The 21,491-nt window shown below is 36.9% G+C and overlaps 1 protein-coding gene across 1 annotated transcript in view; it reads right to left on the bottom strand.

Moving 5' to 3' along the window:
• PIBF1 (progesterone immunomodulatory binding factor 1) overlaps positions 1-21,491 on the bottom strand; it is a 234,535-nt gene that overhangs the window by 102,823 nt on the left and 110,221 nt on the right. The window contains exons 11-12 of the mRNA XM_008055961.1: positions 12,912-13,077; positions 4,801-4,951 (exon numbers count right to left, since the gene is read on the bottom strand). Of these exons, the coding sequence (XP_008054152.1) occupies positions 4,801-4,951; positions 12,912-13,077 (317 nt within the window). The remainder of the gene's footprint in view (positions 1-4,800; positions 4,952-12,911; positions 13,078-21,491) is intronic.

Raw genomic sequence — 21,491 nt, 5'->3', positions numbered from 1 at the left:
TCTCGAACCCGCGGGCTCAGGCAATCCACTCACCTTAGCCTCCCAAAGGCGTGGGATTACAGGCTGAGCCACCGAGCCTGGCTGGTACAATTCTTAAGTCTACTATTCAAGGAGTTTTGAAATGTATAAAGGCTTTGAAATCTTTACATATATGTAACACAAACCCTATCAAGATATACATAATATTCAAACATCCTGGAAAGTACTATCAAGCCACTTTTCCTAATTAATTCCTGGGGACAACCATCCTTAGAAACAACTACTATTCTGTTTCCACCAAAGATCAGTTCTGCCTCTTTTATAATTTTTTATATTTAATCATATAGTATAAACTTTTTCGGGAAAGGCTTCTTACACTAAGTATAATGCTTTTCAGATTCATCCATGTTGTGGAATGAATCAGTTATTTGTTTCTTTCTATTGAGTAATCTGCTACATGAATGTATGAGTTTGTGTACCCATTTTCCTATAAGATAAATACCTGGGCTGTTGCCAGTTTTTGATTATTATGAATAAAGTTCCTGTGAACGTTCTAGTAGAAATCTTTCTGTGTTCTCTTAGGTAAATAATTATAAATGGAATGACTGGGCCACTGATTAGGGTAAGAAACTGCAGTAGCTCCACATTGTCACCCACATTTGATATAGCCAGTCTTTATAATTTTAGCCATTCTGGTTGTGGTGTAGGTTATCTCACTGGGCTTTTAATCTGCATTTCCCTTGTGACTAACAATGTTGAATATTGTTGTTATGCTTATTTGCCATTCATGTATCTTCCTTTGTGAAGTGTTTGTTCAAACCCTTTCCTCATGTTTGTTTGTTTGCTTGTTTGTTGTTTTTGAGTTGAAGTCTCACTCTGTCACCCAGTGGTACACTCATGGTCACCCTAGCGTTGACCTGCTGAGCTCTGGTGATCCTTCCGCCTCAGCCTTCCAAGTAGCCAGAACTAGAAGTGTGTGCCACCACGCCTGGCCAATATTTTGATTTATTGTAGAGATGAGGTCTCGCCAACTGCCCAGGCTGGTCTCGAACCCACGGGCTCAAGCAATCCACGCCTCAGCCTCCCAAAGTGCTATGATTATAGGCTGAGCCACCAAGTCCAGTCTCCTCATGTTTTAAAGAGTTCTATTTTCTTTTTATCACTGAGTTGTATGAGATATATATATATATAAATAATGGGGGGGGGTTGGGTTGGGATTGGCAGGAGCAAGAAATTGCCAGGGAAGGTGGGGGCATTCCTCATCAACAAGGGTACCTGCATAATGAACATTTGTATACCTAACCCTGAATTGTACCCCACATCTTCAAAATTAAAAAAATATACATATTCTTGTGTATAAGTTTCCTATTGTTGTTGTTAACAAATTACCAGACTTGGTGGCTTAAACAATGCACATTTATGATTTTACAACGGAAGTTATTAGTCCAAAAATCAGTGTCACTGGGCTAAAGTTGACCTTTAGCAGGGCTGATCTGTCTAAAGTTCTAAGTGAAAAATCTGTTTCCTTGCCTTTTCTGGTTAGCAGAGGTTCTAGAGATGAGAACATGAACATCTTTAAGAGAGCAGTTTTCAGTCCACTACACTGGGATATCAGTTTTTTGTCCAATCCATGTTTTGCAAATCTTCTCTAAGTATTTTCCTATTTTGGATATCATTTGTTTGTCACATAAAATTGTGATTATCTTCTCTGAGTCTGTGGCTTGGCTATTCATTTCTTAATGGTGTCTTTTGAAGAGCAGGAGTTTTTAATTTTGGTGACTTCTGCTTTATCAATTTTTTTAAAACAATGATTGCTTTCAGGGTCCTGTCTAAAAAATCTTAACCTACCTCAAACTGCAAAGACACTCACCTATATTTTCTGATAAAGATTTATAGTTTAGTCCTGTAATCCCAGCACTTTGGGAGGTTGAAGGAGGACTGCTTGAGCCTAGAAGTTCAAGACCAGCCTAGGCAACATAGTTAGATCTTATCTCTACAAAAAACCAAAAAAGTAGCTGGGTATGGTGGTGCATGCTTGTAGTCCCAGCTACTTGGGAAGCTAAGGCAGAAGAATTGCCAGAGCCCAGGAAGTCGAGGCTGAGGTAAGCTGTGATCGGGCCACTGCACTCTGTCCTGATAAGATTGAGTGAGATTCCCAACTCAAAAGAAAAAAAAAAGATTATAGTTTTAGCTATTCTCTTTAGGTCTCATCTCAAATTAATATGAGCACATGGAGGTTTATAACCATATAGATATCTAATTTTTAGAAACATTTATTGAATAAAATTTCCTTTCCCCATTTGAGTGTTTTGTTGCCACTGTTAAAAATCAAATTTCATTTATGTATATTTCTTTTTCTGGGTTCTCTAGTCTGTTTTGTTGCTGTATTTCTTTCCTTTAGTCAGCATTGTACTAGTTTGACACTGTAGCTTTATAATTAAGTCTTGAAGAAGGCAATGTTAAGTCTTCTGATTTGGTCTTTTTTGCAGGATGAGGGGGAGCAGGGTACTACTCTGTTGGCCAGGTTGAGTTGCACTGGCTATCTGCAGGCACAATCATAATTAACTATAGCCTCAAACTCCTCAGCTCACGTGATCCACCTGCCTCATCCTCCAGAGTAGCTGGGACTTCAACTTTGTTGTTTTTTCAAGATTGCTTTGACTAACTATTCTAGGTCCTCTGCATTTCCATATAATGGGGATACAAAAGAGCCTGCTGATATTATAATTGGGACAACAGGAATTTATAGATTATGTAATATATTTCTCGATTTTTGGGGGGATTTTCTTTAATTTCTCTTTAACGTTTTGAGGGGGGTTTTTTTTGGTTAAATGTATTCCTAAGTATTTTGTGTTTCTTGATAGTACTGTAAATGAAATTGCTTTTTATATTTACTTCTCTAATTGTTTACTTCTAGTATATTTTGGATAATTTCCTATAGCCTGCTTAATTTACTAATCAATTTTAGTGTTTATTTTGTAATCTTTGTAGTCTTATTCTCCCTTTCTGATTTTTACATCTATTTTTTTTCTGATTAGAAAAATTTATTTTTTGTAGGACATGGTCTCACTATGCTGCCCAGGCTGGTCTCAAGTAATCCTCTCACCTTGGCTTCCCAAAGTGCTGGGATTACAGGCGTAAGCCAAAGTGCCTGGCCCTGACTTTTACATCTTTTATTTCTTCTTGCCTTATCTCACAGATTAGGAGTTCAAATGCAGTGTTTAATACAAGTTATATAAATCATGAAAATCATAGAAATCCTTGCTTTATTCTCTCCCTTAATGGGGAAAGCATTCAATATTTCAGTATTAAGTATAATTTTAGCTGTAGGTTTTTTGTAGATGCCCTTTATTAGACTGAGGAAGTTTTCTTCCATTCCTAATTTGCTCAGACAAAGGGACATATGCAAAGTTATGAGAGAGAAGGGAACTTTCAAAATAATATGATATAAAGGGAATGGCAAGACATGAAAAGTAGAAAGAGAAACAAAACTCTAATCATAAAAAGTTATATTAGAAAATTTGGCTTTATTGTCTTAATGAAGACAATAGAAAGGGATTAAAGCCGATTTATGAAATGATCAAATCTATATTTTACAAAAATTTGACTCTGATAAACTGAAGATACATTTAAAATATTTTGCAGTTATCAGACACTGACTTTAGAAATGGAAAATAAGATATATAATATAATCCTTACATGAAATGTGCCCAAAACAATTAGAACCTTACCTAGATTTAGACTCAACTGAAGTTTAAGAAGAATGCCACTGTTATTTATTTATTTATTTTAAGTTGGAGTCTCAGCCCAGGCTGGAGTGCAATGGCACTCTCATGGTGACCCCAATGTTGACCCGCTGGGCTCAGGTGATCCTTCTGTTTCAGCCTTCCAAGTAGCTGGAACTACAGGCGCATGCTACCATGCCGGGCTAATTTTTTGATGAGGTCTCACCAAGTTGCCCAGTCTGGTCTTGAACCCGTGGGATCAGGCAATCCCCTCACCTTGGCCTCCCAAAGTACTAGGATTACAAGCTTGAGCCACTATGTCCAGCCTGCTGTTATTTTTGACTTCTGAATACAAATACTATACTGCAGCAACAAACATCGCAGTCGGCAGTGAAATGTCAATTTAAAATATTCCTTGAAGTTAGAGACAAGACAGGAAGATAGTATAACCAGAGAGAAAAAAAGAAACAGAAGGCTACAGATAACAACATATCCAATGAATTTCTTGGGTTTTTTGTTGTTGTTGTTGTTGTTATTTTTTAAGAAAGCAGGATTTTGAGAAGACAGAAAAGCTCCCACAGTGGGAGGGGACCGGAGGGGGTTGCCCCCAATGAATTTCTATCCATCCTTCAAGACTAATTCCAGTGTCGTCTCCTCTCTTAGCTATTACTCACTTCTGAGTGGAATTAATTTATGGTATCTTTGTATGTCCACTGGGAACTGCTTATCTCTTACTTATACCATTTATTTTACTACTTTAATTATTTGTTGACACGTTTGTCTCTCCCACTAGATTAGACTAGGAACCCCTATGAGACAAGAATTCCATGAACTCCATATTCTCAGTTTCCAATAGATGTAAATACTTAATAACTGTTGAATGAGTGAATTTAAATAAATAAAAATCTACCATATTTAATCTATTTCTTTGTGACTGAAACTGTTGAGATTAAGATAAAGTACAGGGTAGTTTTTAAAAATGGTCACCAATTATATTTTAAGGAAATTTACCAAAGTAGTTTTAGAAACAATTTCAGGTTTCTATTGTTGCCGGAAAAAAAAAAAAAATTGTGCATCTGTGTAGGAGGAGACTTACTTTCTGCAGTTTGCATTATTATTTCATCAAGCTCTTTTTCCAATTTCTCATAAATGTCTAGTCTTGCTTGATGCTCTGAGTTCTGTGTTTGAAGTTCAGTAATGCGTTTTTCAGAAGAGGCTTGGAGACTATAAAATTCTTTAGTTAAAACCTAATAGTGGAAGAAAAGACAAAGACAGAATTAAGTAGGTTAACAGTTAAGACAAAAATATGATAAAAAGATATATTTAGGCCTTTTTTCTTTTTAATTATTTAAATATTAAGAGAAAGTACAATTAAGATGACTAAGGTGGAAGTAAAGCATTTATTTCTAAGGTAAATAATTCAGTGTTTTTAACTGAAAATTATAAAGCACCTTATCCTTATTATACAAATTGGATAAAAAATGAATTTAGGATTTAGAAATAGTTATAGGAGTAAATTAGCACTTGCTTGTTAGAATTTAAAAACTGCAATGTCATACTTACCAGGAGGTCATTTATCTGGAAATCACAGCTATTGAGAAAGGCTTACAAAGCTGTGTGTAAAAACGATATACTCATAATGAGTCAGTCTTTCAGTTTCCATGAGAGCTTGTTTAATCCACCCTTACCTTGGCTTTAATAACATTTTTGGTTTTCTGAACGGTCATAAATTCAAAACAGCAAATCAAGAGATAAATGTGAAGTGCTGCTTGGGGTAGTATCAGCAAACGTCTTTGTAGACAAAGAATGAATTAAAAAATTTACTGAAAAGGAAATGCAAAGGAATGGAAATTGGAGTCATTCTGTGTATGAACAAAACGTCCTGCACTTTTCAGTGGTAACTCTTTGAAGGAACATTATGGCGATAATAAAGGACTGAAAAAAGGAGATGCTTCTAGTGATAAAGAAATGTTGTGATGTGTCAATTCCAATGATTTAGAACATTTACTAGTATAGACTAAATTATGGAGTGGTACTACACCTGTTTCCTAACACAAAATAAGTAATATTCTGTTTTATGAGAGGCAATAGAATATTATGGTTAAGAATATGGTTTGAAGCCAGAAAGATCTGGATTTCAGTGTGGCTTTGACATGTATTAGGTGTGATCTTAGGCCATTACTTATTCTTTACAGGCCTACCTTAAAACACTATTTGAAGAATTAAATTAGATGATAAATTTATAGGATTTGGCAGAGTACTTGGAACATAGAGTTAAAAAATACTATTACTACCGATAGAAATACAATTATAAAAATTCTGTATTAAATAGCTCATGAAAATAGAGTCCCACTGATTTAATTATCCTGAATTTTCTATAATTAAGCACTTTTGAGGACAACTTATTTTCTCCAATAACATAAAGCTCACCTTAACAAATGTGCATGATTATGTGCTTTCTGTGATGTGGCAAAAGAAGAAGACACAGAAGATAAAGCTATTTACAGTTCTTCACAAATTACAAACTGCAATATAATTTTCTGTATTTCATGTCATTTTCTTCAATTTTCAGCAAAACCTCCCCCCAAAGCAAAGAAAACATTATCCCTACTCCCTGCATACTTAGTCCTATTGAGGGTGGAGAAGGAATAACATGGGAATAATATTTTAAGGAGATTTCCGGTTGCCCTGATTAGGTCAGAAAAACAAAATTTGTGTTTTAGTATTATTTCCTCTTTATTCTTGCTAGCTGGGAAGGAATGTGTTCTCTAGAAACTTAGTAATTCACTATGTAACAAAATCACTGTTCAGTGAAACAATCTGAGACTTTCATGGAGTTCATCATATTGGGATGTAATTCACTAAAATCCGGTGGCTGATGGCAATTCCACTGCTGAGAGACTGAGAGTAAAGGCAATGTTCAGTGACGACCCCCACAGCAGATCCTTTTTCAGTTGTATCCCATGTCCCCCAACAAAACACCACACAAAGAAAGCCTGCATAAATGATTATCTAAAGAGATAAGAAAAGTGTTGAAGATGAGACATTTTATAAAGTATTATTTTAAGAAGAGATTTTTAAAATAGTATTAATTTGAGAGATATAATGTAAAAGTCATCTTTTCATAATGCAAAGGAGCAATTCTCAGAAACTTCTCATTTGGGACATCTCCCAAAAGCTCTAGTACCCAATGATGGAGAATTCCCATTTACTATGGATTTGTCTGAATGACTGCTATGAGTAAACTTATTACTGTTTCTTAAAAGTCAAAGAAGAACTTGACTTAGGCCATGAAAGACTGCTTTATTAAAGATTCTTTAGGAAAAATCAATATATGAACATTTCAATTTAAACATGGATACATAAAATAGGTCAGTTACTTCAAGGACTCCATTAACTATTCAGCCTCCATAGTGGAAGTTTCCTTCCATTTATAATAGATGTATTAACCAAATGATAATACAAAATCACAGGTCAATAACTGCCTTAACAGAGACACATATACAAAGCCAGTGTTGGGGAACCCTTGCCAATTAATAACTAAGCAAAAATAAAATAAATCATCCCTAATTTATAAATCAGTTAGAATACTGAGTAAAAGTCTAGAAAAGCCCATTATCTTTAACCTTCATGAAATTATTTCTCTCTAAATTCATTATAAATGAGAATTGCCTTAGAAATACTTTTTAAAATTCCAAATGATTCAAACAATGGCATTATATTAGTCTTAATCAAACCATTCATTCCATTATTCTTTCATAAAATATTTATTGAGCATCCACTATGGGAGAGGCACTGTGTTAGGCATTAGTAACACAATGATAAAGAATAGTTCCTGTTCCCTCCAGGCCTCAGTTTTGTTTTTTTTTTTTTTGAGTTGGAGTCTCACTCTGTCACCTAGACTGGAATGTAGTGGCCACTCCCGGCCACCACAGCCTCGACCTGCTGGGCTCCGGCGATCCTTCCGCCTCAGCCTTCCATGTAGCTGAAACTACAGGCACGCACTACCACGCCTGGCTCATTTTGATTTACTGTAGAGATGAGGTCTCGCCGAGTTGCCCAGGCAGGTCTCGAACCCGCGGGCTCTGGCAATCCACTCACCTCAGCCCCACAAAGGCGCGGGATTACAGGCTGAGCCACCGAGCCCGGCTGGGCCTCAGTTTAATAAAGGTAAAAAATGTAAAGGCATTCCTCTAAGCCTCAGTTTTACCAACCAGAATTTCTAGAATCATAACACTTTTTACAAAGGTGCTTCTCCATATAAGACCTTTAAACAAAACAATATAATAATTACTAGTCATCTGCATCTACAGGTAAGCGGACAGGTGTATAGGAGAATGGTTTACAAACTGCAAGCTGCAACCTTCTGGAGATGCGGAAATCCATTTGGTTTGCAACCAGTTGAAGACAATAAAATAGAATATGTGGGAGAATCAGCTGCAACAGATGATGACTCTGCAGACTTTCCTAAAGAAGGTATATAAAAAAGTTTTAAAGACTGAACACTGATTTGCCTCAGAAGTAGACACCATCGACAATTTTTGCTTATATCTTTTATATTATAAATATATTTTTAAAACCATTTTAATGTTCTTCACTACCCTTTTATTTTCTGGGACCCTTTATCTAGTTAGGTTTAGTTTTATTAATCAGAGTATTTTCCAGAAGTGTAATCTTTGAGGGATTATTGCAATAAATACTCTATTATTATTTACACATTATGGTGGTTAAACATATGGGATGTTTCCAGGTGAATATAAAAAAAATGTAAAGTCAGGCTGGTCAGATGTGAGTTCTAATTATAGTTCAGTCACGTACTAGTTGTGTGACCTTAAGTAATTTAACTTTTCTAGAATAAAAAAGTAGAAATAAAACACCAATCACTCAAGGCCAATTTGTTAATCAATCACAACCACTATACAATTTATGGTGTATTTCTTCAAAATCATTTTTCCCACCTCATGCATACTTAAAAAGCTAGCTCATACAGTTGTGCAAAAAGCTGTTTTTATCTATTATAATAAAAGTGCATTTTCCATGTTATTATGTGGCCTTAAAATATCAATTGGTAGCTCACACCTATAATCCCAGCACTTAGGGAGGCCAAGATGAGAGGATAATTTGAGCCCAGGAGTTCAAGACCAGCCTGGGCAACATAGCAAGACCTACTCTCTGCAAAAAAAAAAAAAAAAAATCGATTAAATGTCATTTAAAAAGGAGTATTTTGGAATTTTGACTACAAGCATACATATATATTTCCAGATTAAAGACAAACAGTTGCATTTTATGATATTCACCTTATAACCTAATTAAATTATGATTTGGGAAAAATGAATTCACATCTGATTAAGTTTCAGTTGAGAAAGGTTTTTTTTTGTTTTTTGTTTTTGAGTTGGAGTCTCACTCCGTTGCTCAGGCTGGAGAGCAGTAGCATGCTCAAGGCCACCCCAGCATCCACCTGCTGGGCTCCAGCGATCCTTCTGCCGCAGCCTTCCAAGTAGCTGGAACTACAGGTGTGTGCTACCACACCTGGTTAATTTTTTTTGTTTTTAATTGTAGAGATGAGGTCTCGCCAAGTTGCCTGGGCTGGTCTCGAACCTCTGAGTTCAGGCAATCCACTTGTCTCAGCCTCCCAAAGTGCTGGGATTACAAGTCGAGCCACTGAGCCCGGTTGAGAAAGGCTTCTAATTGACTACCTTTCAGTTTCTTTGCCTCTTGGTTTCTGTTTAATGACCTACAATGATATTTTTTCATAACTGTAAAAGACTTTCATATGCAGCAAGGAAAATCAGAAGAGTCAAATGCTTGAGTTTACTAGCTGGTATACTATGGCAGGAGCTGAAAAGTGAACCAGAAAACTTCATTTATCTTTTATCCCACAAATATTTATCTTTTGGGGGGCGAATACTTCCTTCTGTTATCTTTCTTTTTATCCCCCCAGCATTTCCTAACTTACTTAAAACAAAATTCTATAGGAGCAAAGCAAAAATATTTTGAGAATTTCTATGAATAGGTGCTAAACATAAATGTGTGCTTTATATGTGCCAAACAGACTCTCTAATAACATTATAAAGACATTGTTTTTATTATTCCCATCTGGCAAGGGATAGCAACCAAGGCTCAAAGAAAATGAATAATTTATCCAGAAAGCAATGAGTAACTGGGATTCAAATCTTAGGTCAGCTGACCCTAAGCCCACAGGCCTAACCACTACTCAGTATTGCTGTAAGAAATCCAATTTGAGCAGAAAAGATTTCCAGTTTTCTTTTATGATAAAACTAAAAAGGAAAGCTTCCAAATCTTACAACTGACTGACAGTAAAAACTTGTATGATCTGGTTAGCTGTCTAGAGCATGTGGGCCACTACCAGAGCCACTAGCCACATGTGGATAATTACATTTAGATTTAATTTACGTAAGGTTAACTAAAATCAGAGGCTAACCACATTTCAAGTGCTTAAACAGCCACCATGCTGCAAGTGGTTACTGAAGAATGCAGATATGAAACACTTCCATAAACACAGAAAGCTCTGTTCAAATCCCTGTTCAAATCTGTGAGCTTCTTTTAGAAGAATCATTTCTTGTTAAAAGTCGTATATGTAATCAGGTTCGGCACAATGCTTATGATCTAACAGATCTCAGTTAGAAAGTACTGAATACTATCAATTCAATTAACTACATGCCAGCTCGGACTAAAACCTGGAAAAACATTGGTCATTTTTAAAAAGGTGCAGGTTCTGACATTATGGAACTTAAGATCTAGTGAGGAGAATGAAGAAAATAAAAATCACCCATAATTATACCATCAGAAATAGACTTTAATATTTGGATATATTTCCTTCAAATCTTTTTCTGTGTACATTAATGACTTTTACTGGACATGTAACCTGTAGTCATGGTCATGCGAGTGACATAGTTTCATCCTTAATTCAATGTTTCTTCTTTTTTGAGTTGGAGTTTCACTCTGTCTCCCAAGCTGGAGTGCAGTGGCATGATCATGACTCACTGTAGCCTTAACTCCTGGGATCAGGTCATCCTTTTGCCTCAGCCTCCTAATTAGTGGGGACTACAGGCACATGCCAATATGCCCATCTATTGTTTTTTATGTTTTTGTAGACACAAGGTCTTGCTATGCTGCCTAGCCTGGTCTCGAATTCATGGTTTCAAGACATCCTCCTGACTCAGTCTCCTGAAGTGTTGGGATTACAGGCGAGAGCCACTGTGCTTGGACATTCAATGTTTTTAATGAGCGTTTCCCTCAAATCTAAAATATTCAAGAACATAATTGCATGCAATCGTATAATGAATGGACATGGCAAAAAACACAATTTATAACACACTAATTAAAAATTGTTTATCTTCTGTTGGACATTTAAGTTACTTCTAATTTTTACTATAATAATGTTGTGATGAACATAATTTTTTTTTTTTTTTTTGAGTTGGAGTCTAACTCTGTCACTCAGAGTGCAGTGGCATGATCACCACTACTGCAGCCTTGACCTGCTAGGCTCAGGCAATCTTTCTGTCTCAGCCTTCAAAGTAGCTGAGACTAAAGACGTGTGCCACCATGCCTGGTTAATATTTTTTATTTATTGTAGAGACGAGGTCTGACCATGTTGCCCAGGCTGGTCTCAAGCTCCTGGACTCATGTAATCCTTTGCCTTGGTCTTCCAATGTGCTGGGATTACAGATGTGAGCCACTGTGCGACGCCTGATGTATATCATTAATATTAACCTTCATATGCATCTCTTACTATTTCCTTAGATAAAATTCCTTTAACTAAAATTACTAGATCAGACTGGTATCAAAAATAAAAAAATAAAATTACTGGATCAATTTTTTAAGGACTTTAACACAGATTACCATAATCTTCAGAAAGGGTGTTCCATTTTTGTAACTGCATGAGATTTCCCATTTAAGGGTACTCTTGCCAGCAATTTAAAAACAAGGCCGAGCTCAGTGGCTTAGCCTGTAACTCCAGGCTGAAAGTGGATTGCTTGAGCCCACCAGTTCAAGACCAGCCTGGGAAATTTGGCGAGACCTTGTCTCTACAATAAATAAAAAATTACCTGGGTGTGGTAGCATGCCTGTAGTTCTGGCTACTTGGAAGGCTGAGGCGGAAGCATCACCAGAGCCCAGCAGGTTGACACTGGGTGGCTGTGAGTGTCACTGCACTCCAGTCTGGGCAGCAGAGTGAGACTCCAACTCAAAAATAAAAAAAAAATAGATAAATAAAAACAATACAGCTATGTAGAAGTAAAAATTTTTCTTAGGCTGGGTGCAGTGGCTCAAGCCTATAATCCCGACACTTTGAGAAGCCGAAACAAGAGGATTGCCTAAGCCCGTGGGTTTGAGACCAGCCTGGGCAACATGGTGAGACCTCCTCTCTACAATAAATCAAAAATTAGCTGGGCGTGGTAGCACATGCCGGTAGTTCTAGCTACTTGGAAGGTTGAGGCAGAAGGATTGCCTGAGCCCAGCAGGTAGAGGCTGAAGTGGCCATGAGCATGCCACTGCACTTCAGCCTGGGTGACAGAGTGAGACTTCTACTCAAAAAAAAAAAAAAAAAAAAATTTATAAATGCATATTTCTTTAATTATTAGTGGGAATTCATACCTTTATTTATTTATTAGCAATTTGCATTTCTTTTCCTAGAAATGGTCCATTCTTTTTTTCATTTATTTGTGTAGAAGAGGAAGACATGTCTTCTTGATAAAAAAAGGATGTTTCAAAATTAAGAACCCAGGTCCTTTGTCATAATAACACAAATATCTTTAAAGATATCGACTAGTCTGTATTTGGTTTTCCTTCCAGTTGTACTACGGAATTACTTTATTAAGTTAAAAAAAAGTAGGCCAACATTTGATAATAAATGAATATATAATATTACATAATGAAAACTGAAAAACATGTAATTCTGAATATTCTCTTTTAGAATAATGGTATTTCTTCTTATATATGTCAGCGGAGTTCTAAAGTGTCTTTCATATAGATTCTGCACCATGAATGAGATCTTTTTTTTTTTTTTTTTTGTATTTTAACAATTCCAGCCTTTTTTGGCATACATCTTTCTAAAATACATATTTCCTTGTTTTTTTTTTCTATGCAGGACAGTGCCAGGTACTATAGTAGAAAACTCAATATAAGCCTTTTACTTAGGGAGCTTATATGATATGTTAATGTTGAAAGAAGAGACTGTACACGTACCTCCAATTTTTTCTGATACTTTTCACATTCCAGTTGACACTTCGTGAGATTTCTGGCTGTTTCCTCTTGTAGAAGTTGAACACGTTCACTTTCAAAAGATTTTACTTTACTTTGATGGAGAAATTCTGTTACTCTGCTTTCTGTACTAAGCTGTAGTTCTCTGTACCTGAAAGAAGCAGAATGGTTATGAGACTCCAAAGACAACAATCTGAATGATTTATATAAATGTAAACCTTACTCCAACTTTTTCTATACCCTCATATTTGTGCAGGTAATACTTTATATTTATTCAGAAAAGCTTTTATAAATAATTTAGATAGGCATATGTATAGATATGTAAGTCCAGAAGACATCAATTAATTTCCTCTATTCTACCCTCATTTTCATGCTTTCCATCTAAAGAGAATTTTTGCCTATTGTTACTATTATTTTGCAAAACTTATTTAAAAAAAAATTTTTTTTGAGTCAGAGTCTCACTCTGTAGTCCAGGTTGGAGTTCAGTGGCACGCTCACAGACATTGGAGCTTCAACCTGTTGGGCTCAGGTGAACCTTTCACCTCAGCCTTCCAAGTACTGGAACTACAGGCGTGTGCCACCATGTCCAGCTAATGTTTTGATTTATTGTAGAGACGAGGTCTTGCCAAGTTGCCCAGACTGGTCTCAAATCCCTAGGCTCAGGTAATCCGCTCACCTTGGCCTTCCAAAGTCCTAGGATTACAGGCGTGAGTCACCACGCCCAGCTGTAAGACATAAAAAAAAATGGTAACAGCAAATTTCAGATATATTGCTTAAAACAACTTAATTTCTATACTCTTCATAGGCCTTAAAAATCTACAGCACTGTTTCTGAGCTTGCTATTTCATTCTAAGTCTAAAGAATGTCAGAAGGAGGCCGGTCACAGTGGTTTAAGCCTGAAACCCCAGCACTTTGGGAGGCTGAGGTGAGAGAATTGCCTGAGCCTATGGGTTCAAGAACAGCCTGGGCAACTTGGCGAGACTTCATCTTTACAATCCATCAAAAAATTAATCAGGCATGGTAGTGTGCACCTGTAGTTCCAGCTACTTGGAAGGCTGAGGCAGAAGGATCGCCTGAGTTCAGCAGGTCGATGCTGGGATTGCCATGAGCATACCACTGCACTCCAGCCTGGGCGATGGAGTGATTCCAACTCAAAAAAAAATAAAAGAGAGAACGTCAAAAGGAGAAGAATGGCATGAAATATGCACATCAAACTGTAAATTATTGAAACGTTTGTAAAATAAATTTAAGTTGGTAAATATATATAGTTGGATATTATGAAGACATAGTGCAGTTCTATACTTACCTTCGGTTTGTACAACTAGTCTTTTACTCACAGAAAAGGAACATTCTCTTCATTCCATAAGTATAGTTAGTAATAAAACATTTCCATTTAAAATATAAACTACTACATACTATAAATTTGAAAATATTTCAGGTTGATTGTGTTCTTACAGCAAGCAAAACATAGACACATTATATCTTTATAGAGAGCCTATTATAATCCCAGCATAATGCTAGATATGTTATTGAAATCGACTTATTCAAATATTTATTGAGTTAGTCACTATGCTAAGTAATGGGCACACATTGGTAGATAAAATATTGCTTTTCCCCCTTAAACAACTTACAGTCTTCTGTGGAAGAGAGGCAAATAAAAATGAAAACTCAATCAAGTATGGTCAGTGCTTCAACAGGGTAATCCCTTAGATTCAATGCGAACACAAAGGAAGGAGACCTAACTTGGTTTGTGAAGGGGTATACAGGGTTGTGTGTATCTGTGTGCCTGTGTGTAAGGTAAGCAGAGAAATGGGGTGGGAAGGATTCCAGGGACAAGAAACTGAGTATGTGCATGGCAGGGAAGCAGAAAGCATGGCCTGTTTATCCATAATATCTTATTTAGTTCTCACAACAGACCTATTTTGCAGATGAATAACCTTAAGTTCAAAGATGTTATATAATTTCTTTAACAGAACAAGCTATTAGTAAATTTCAGGTTGAGTCTTAAACCCAATTTTATATTATATTCCACAGCAACAGTCCTTCTACTATTATAAGATATTTGGAGGTAAGATAAACCTAAAAAAATTTTTACAAATATTTTTTAAAGGTCATTTCACTCCTGTAAGTGACAATAACATTCAAAGTGCAATCAGAGAAGACAGACATTAGATATGTGCTATTTGCTACTTCACTCTTGGCATGTCTATCTTTGGTACAAGCTCCTCACATTCAGATTAGTGGAAACTCCACACAATGCATATTACACACTACTATGAGGCTTGAAGGTGAATGGCAACTTTTGTGTTGGAACACACATAGACTGCATTACTGAAATAAATTCTGGATAAGTCATTTAGGATGTGATATTGATCTTTCAGATAATTTGTTTTGAAAAGATTAAACTGCACATCGTGCCTTTATATGGATTCAAGACATCGTGGATGCTTCTAATAGCAATGCCAACCCCCACAGGGTAGTTACAGACTGTTTTTAGCACCCTGTTTTTATTCTTTGCACCTGAAAATTACTTTATTTATTTATTTATTTACTTTTTGAGTTGGAGTCTCACTCTGTCACCCAGACTGGAGTGCAATGGCCGCTCCTGGCCACTGCAGTCTTGACCTGCTGGGCTCCGGTGATCCTTCCGCCTCAGCCTTCCAAGTAGCTGGAACTACAGGCGCACACTACCATGCCCGGCTAATTTTTGATTTATTGTAGAGATAAGTCAAGTTGCCCAGGCAGGTCTCGAACCCGCGGGCTCAGGTAATCCACTCACTTCGGCCTCCCAAAGTGCTAGGATTACAGGCTGAGCCACTGAGCCCGGCTGAAAATTACTTTAAACGCTAATATTCTTTCTCTATATTTAGAAGTTAATCAGTAAACAATATTCAGAGATTTAGAACACAATTTAACAAAGTTAGACAATAAACTATCTAGGAGATAACACTATCTCCTATGAATCTGAGTATACTAAGTTGAATACATTAAAGTTTCTACAAAAACCAACAATTCTAAAGGACCACACTATTGCCACGTTGTTTATATAAGTGAAAGAATCTGCCTAAAATCATTATTCTTTGTAATTATTTTAATTCATTAAATCAAACCATGACAATGCTGAACAACAAGGGTAACTGCATAATGAAAATTTGTATGCCTAACCCTGAATTGTACCCTGGATCCTCAAAATAAAAAAATTAAAAAAAAAAAATGCTGAACAAACATCACAGCAACATAGAAGCTGTGATATGCCAAGAGTCCGACAGTTTCAGGTAACTTCCACTTCACTTGTTTTGCTAATAGAACCTGTCACATTTTACTTTGCTGACTCAGACTTCTCATTTCATCCTTTCAGTCTGAACATCTTATTTGAACTAAGTCAATATTATTCACACATTAGCAACTTCATTGTTGATATTCTGATTTAGCATAGTAAACTGAAGAGGTAAAAGTTCTCATAAAGTTAAAATACAGTCAGAATCTTCACAACCATCTCATTCCCAGGCCCCAAATTTGGCTCATTTGTCTTTATGCTACATTTGTAACTGGGTTTTTAGTTTTCATAAAACCCACCCATATATCACATACCATTATTTTTAAAAATAATAATAGAAAGGACCAGAATGAACTGTTTGTTCTTAAGAAATATTTACTGCAACAGATATTTTGGGGTTAGAAGTACAAGGAGAAGAAATGTTAAAAGGTGAAAATTAGCCCCTATACAGGGAGCTACAAGGAAGTTAGCCCATGAGAAATGCTCTTAGGCTAGTATAAATTAAACTCCCCGCAGCATGGCGTGTTCTGTAACACTAAGAAATAACTGCAGGAGAGACATCAACATAACACTAAATTCTCAGAAATGAGAAAACACTTTTGATAACAAAAGTACTGGATATAATGTCAAATAATAACAGGCTTTCATAACAGTATTTTCACCAACAGTCTTTACACATAGATTATGAGGAAAGTTGTTCTTGTTACACTCTGACATATTAGACCAAACATCTGGATGATTTATTCCAAGGAAGGAAGAAGGGGAGGGAGGAAGAAATTCAGGCTGGGCAGCACAGTGAGAACCTGTCCCTAAAATAAATAAATAAAAAATTAGCTGGGTATGGTGGCACATGCTTGCAGTCTCTGCTACTTGGGAGGATGAAGCAGAAGGATCGCCTGAGCCAAAAAGTTCAAGGCTGTGGTGAGCCATGATCCTGCCACTGCACTCTAGCAGTGCAAATAAGGATAACTTGCTCATAAGGATAACTACTGCTTAAATTTTCATATATTTCCTTCTCCTCTTCTTTGCACAAGCAAATATTTTCAAATTTATTCTCAAATACAAAAGTAACTTATCAAATCAATTCTTAGGGTAAAGACTCCAAACATTACAAATAAATATTGCAGACTATTTCATCACCACTCTCAACTCCATTTCTCCTTTCAGAAAAAACCTCTGTTATCAGTTTTCTGTGTATTTTTCTTTTTCCTTTTTTTTGAGTTGGAGTCTCATGTTGGCCAGGTTGGAGTGCAGTGGCATGCTCACAGCCACTGCAGCGTTGACCTGCTTGCTGGGCTCAGATTATCCTTCTGCCTCAGTCTTCCAAGTAGCTGGAACTACAGGCACGAGCCACACCGCCTAGTTAATTTTTTGATTTATTGTAGAGACGAGGTTTCACCATGTTACTCAGGCTGGTCTCCAACTCCCGAGCTCAGACAATCCTCTTGCTTTGGCCTCCCAAAGTGCTGGGGTTACAGGCTTAAGTCACCGCACCCGGCTCTGTATATTTTTCTAAGCAGATTTTTAAAACATGCATGTTTATCATACATGGAATAATATACCAGTCTCCTTTTCCTTTTTTACACAAGTGGCATCATAGCAAATACAATATTCTTCTCTCCATTACTTCCTTTTTTCACTTAAGGATATCCTTCCATGTCTGTATCTCACTATTCTCACTTGCTACATAATTAGACCACGATGTGGACATAATCATTTGGTTAATTCCAGTTCATTTAATTCTAAACTGATAAACATTAAGATTTTTTCAAAATACTTCAAAGTTTCTTCTAATAATTGCCTCCCAGACACAAGTGAATGTTTCTCTAAGAAAGGTAAGATGAAGTAAAATTGTTGGGTCAAAAAAATTTATACTGTGATACTGCCCAGTTTTCCTCCCAAATGGCTATATCAATTTAAAATGCTACAGAAGTATATGAAATAACGGCTTCTCCATATCCTCAACAATGATAAAAGTTTTAAAATACATATCTGAATGTATTTTACTGAATCAAAATTATTTTCAATGAAATTATGGGCTCGGTGGCTCAGCCTGTAATCCCATACTTTGGGAGGTTGTGGATTGCCTGAGCCAGCGGGTCCAAGACCCACCTGGGCAACTTGGTGAGACCTCATCTCTACAGTAAATCAAAAAATTAGCCAGGCGTGGTAGCACCTGCCTGTAGTTCCAGCTACTTGGAAGGCTGAGGCAGAAGGATCGCCGGAGCCCAGCAGGTCGAGGTGGCTGGGAGCATGCCACTGCACTCCAGCTTGGGCGACAGAGTGAGACTCCAACTCAAAAAAAAAAAAAAAAAGAAATTAGAGGAGCAATTACAGAAGTTAAAAAATATCTATCTAAAATTATAGAAAAACAGAGTTCTAGCAGCTATTTTTTTCTTTCCACTTATGAACTTTTCCAAATTGAAAACCAAGGAGGTAGGGAAAACTTATAAAACTAACATTAATGTTGCACCAGTGATTACTACACGACAAGAGAAAGGGATTTAAACAGCATTTGGGTGTTTCTGCAAACATTTCTGCCATTTAGATAATTTCTTTAGCCAGTTTACTTCTCAGCTGTAATACTACATCTGTCATTTTTGGCTTACAAGTTAATTCTTAAATGAATGTGAGAAATCTCTTTTTGCTGAGTTAAAAACGCCGAGTATGTTTAACAACTGTACCATGGATTTATAAGAATTTCAGGCATGCGTCTAGAGTAATTCATTGAATTTATCATATCATGATCAAATAAAACATGTTATGTCATTAATAAATTAAGCAACATATAGTAATATTTGGTAATTTTATAAAGGCAAAAAATAGGTACTACAGGTATGTGAAGATAAAAGTACTTAAGTGAAACAAATATAATGAAAGGAATGTTGCCTTAAAATAAATCAAAGCATGCAGGAGATAAAATTAGAATAAAACATTTTATAACAGTGTTTGAGTGGGTCAGTTTTCCCTATTGTGGCAACATGACAACAAGCACTTAAAATTCAGCTTGAATCATCCTTTGAACCAAGAGTGTGTTTATTATATCAGAGCTTTATAGCACTCAAAACTCTATTTCATGCTGCTTTTAATATATACCTCAGAGTGTTGGGCTACATTAAAGAAAAACACTCCTAGTATACAAACCGGCTCTAAAAGTCATTAAAAAAAACTTTTTGGAGAGATGCTTTCATGAAGACTAATATGAAGTGTTAACAGTAGCATGATAGAGACAAATCATGATTTTGTCCTATTTTTACATAATATATAGCTCAAAGAAAGGACATCATTTACTACGGTTAACACACAAAGTACTGTAAAAGGCAAAAGGGAAAGTAAAAGTCATTTATCTAGATCAATTTTCTAATAATAGGCAAGGTCTATTGATCTTAATTTATATGAATTAGTGTTCTGAAAATGGGGTAAAGAATTCTAAAAGAAGTCTAGCAAGGGAACTCCTGAATAGGGATCTAGCAACCAGAGTCCTGGGCTTTTAAGTTCAGGCGGTTTGGTAGAAAAGCTTTATCATCAGCAAGACATTTCTCTTTCCTAAGGGATAACTCCTGAGCGTGATTCTATCTAGGTTAACCAGAAAGGACCATCAGAATGACTTGTAGGACTTTTTTTTTTGATGTTGTTATTTAGTTTTTACTTCTCTGAAATCCAACTAGAGGTGGAAGGGAATAAGGAAAATATAGAATCCAAAGAATTGTAGCAAGAGCACAAAGATTATAGGGATACTACAAGCAAATGGGATGGAATGCTCTCCTGAGCTACAGAAGGAATGATCTGGTAGTTTAAGATAAAACAAGTCAAATTTATTAGAGTTGTCCAGTCAGCAATGGTGATCTTCTTGCCGGTCTTGCCATTCTTGGACCCAAAGCCCTCCATGGCTTGCACAACATTCATGCCCTCTTTCACCTTGCCAAAAACCACATGCTTGCCATCCAACTGTTCAGTCTTAGTAGTGCAGATGAAAAGCTGGGAACCATTTGTGTTGGGTCCAGCATTTGTCATGGACAAGATGCTGGGACGTGTATGCTTCAAGATGAAGTTCTCATCATCAAAGTTTTCCCCATGAATGGACTTGCCGCCAGTGCCATATGGCTTGGAAAGTCACCACCCTGGCAAATAAACCCTAGAATAATTCTGTGAAAGCAGGAACCCTTATAACCGAATCCTTTCTCTCCAGTCCTCAGAGCACGAAAGTTTTCTGCTGTCTTTGGAACTTTGTCTGCAAATAGCTCGAAGGAGATGCAGCCCAAGGGCTCCCTGTTGACGGCGATGTCGAAGAACACAGTGGGGTTGACCATAGATGATGGGAAAAGGCTCAAGGTGGCGGCATCTGCAAAGTGCCTTTTTTTTTAATTTGGAATCTCACTCTGTTGTCCAGGCTGGAGTGTAGTGGCATGCTCACAGTCACTGCAGCCTTGAGCTGCTGGGCTCAGTCGACCCTTCTACCTCAGTCTTCCAAGTAGTTGGAACTACAGGCCTGTGCCATCATCATGTCTGGCTAATTTTTCTTGATTTATGGTAGAGAGGAGGTCTTGCCAAGTTGCCCAGGGTGGTCTCAAACCCTTGGGCTCAGGTAATGCTCTCTCCTTGCTTTCCCAAAGTGCTGGGATTACAGGCGTGAGCCACTGCTTCCGGTCTGACTTGTGGGACTTCTAAGGACACTATGCCATGGTTCCACTATTTAGACCTTCTGAATTATAATCTTTGCGGAAGGACTTGGGCATGATTAAATGAGCTAGTAAAATGCTCACAACAGTGCACGGTACAATTAAAAACATAAGTTACTTGAGTATGGGAACCTTGCCTAGTCATTTCTGGATTCCTAGAATCTAGTGTATTGCCTGGTATATTACACGCTCTTTTTTTTTTTTTTTTTAGTTGGAGTTTCACTCTGTCACCCAGACTTGAGTGCAGTGGCATGTTCCCGACCACTGCAGCCTTGACCTGCTGGGCTCTGGCGATCCTTCTGCCTCAGCCTTCCAAGTAGCTGGAACTACAGGCACGCGCTACCACGCCTGGCTAATTTTTTGATTTATTGTAGAGATGAGGTCTCGCCAAGTTGCCCAGGTAGGTCTCAGGCAATTCACTCACCTCGGCCTCCCAAAGCATGGGATTACAGGCTGAGCCACCAAGCCCGGCCATTACAAGCTCTTAATGACATGATATACCTGATGTATTTTAAGCTCTTAGTATTCATTGAATGAATAAATGAAGGCATATTAACCATGAGACTTTTAGGTGTTATATTATGAAATTAAAATTGCTAAATAGGTTCA

The sequence above is a fragment of the Carlito syrichta genome, unplaced genomic scaffold, assembly GCF_000164805.1.
Source record: "Carlito syrichta isolate Samal-C Ts95f unplaced genomic scaffold, Tarsius_syrichta-2.0.1 Scaffold302053, whole genome shotgun sequence".
NCBI lineage: Eukaryota > Metazoa > Chordata > Mammalia > Primates > Tarsiidae > Carlito > Carlito syrichta.
This window is presented reverse-complemented; position numbering and strand designations above follow the sequence as displayed.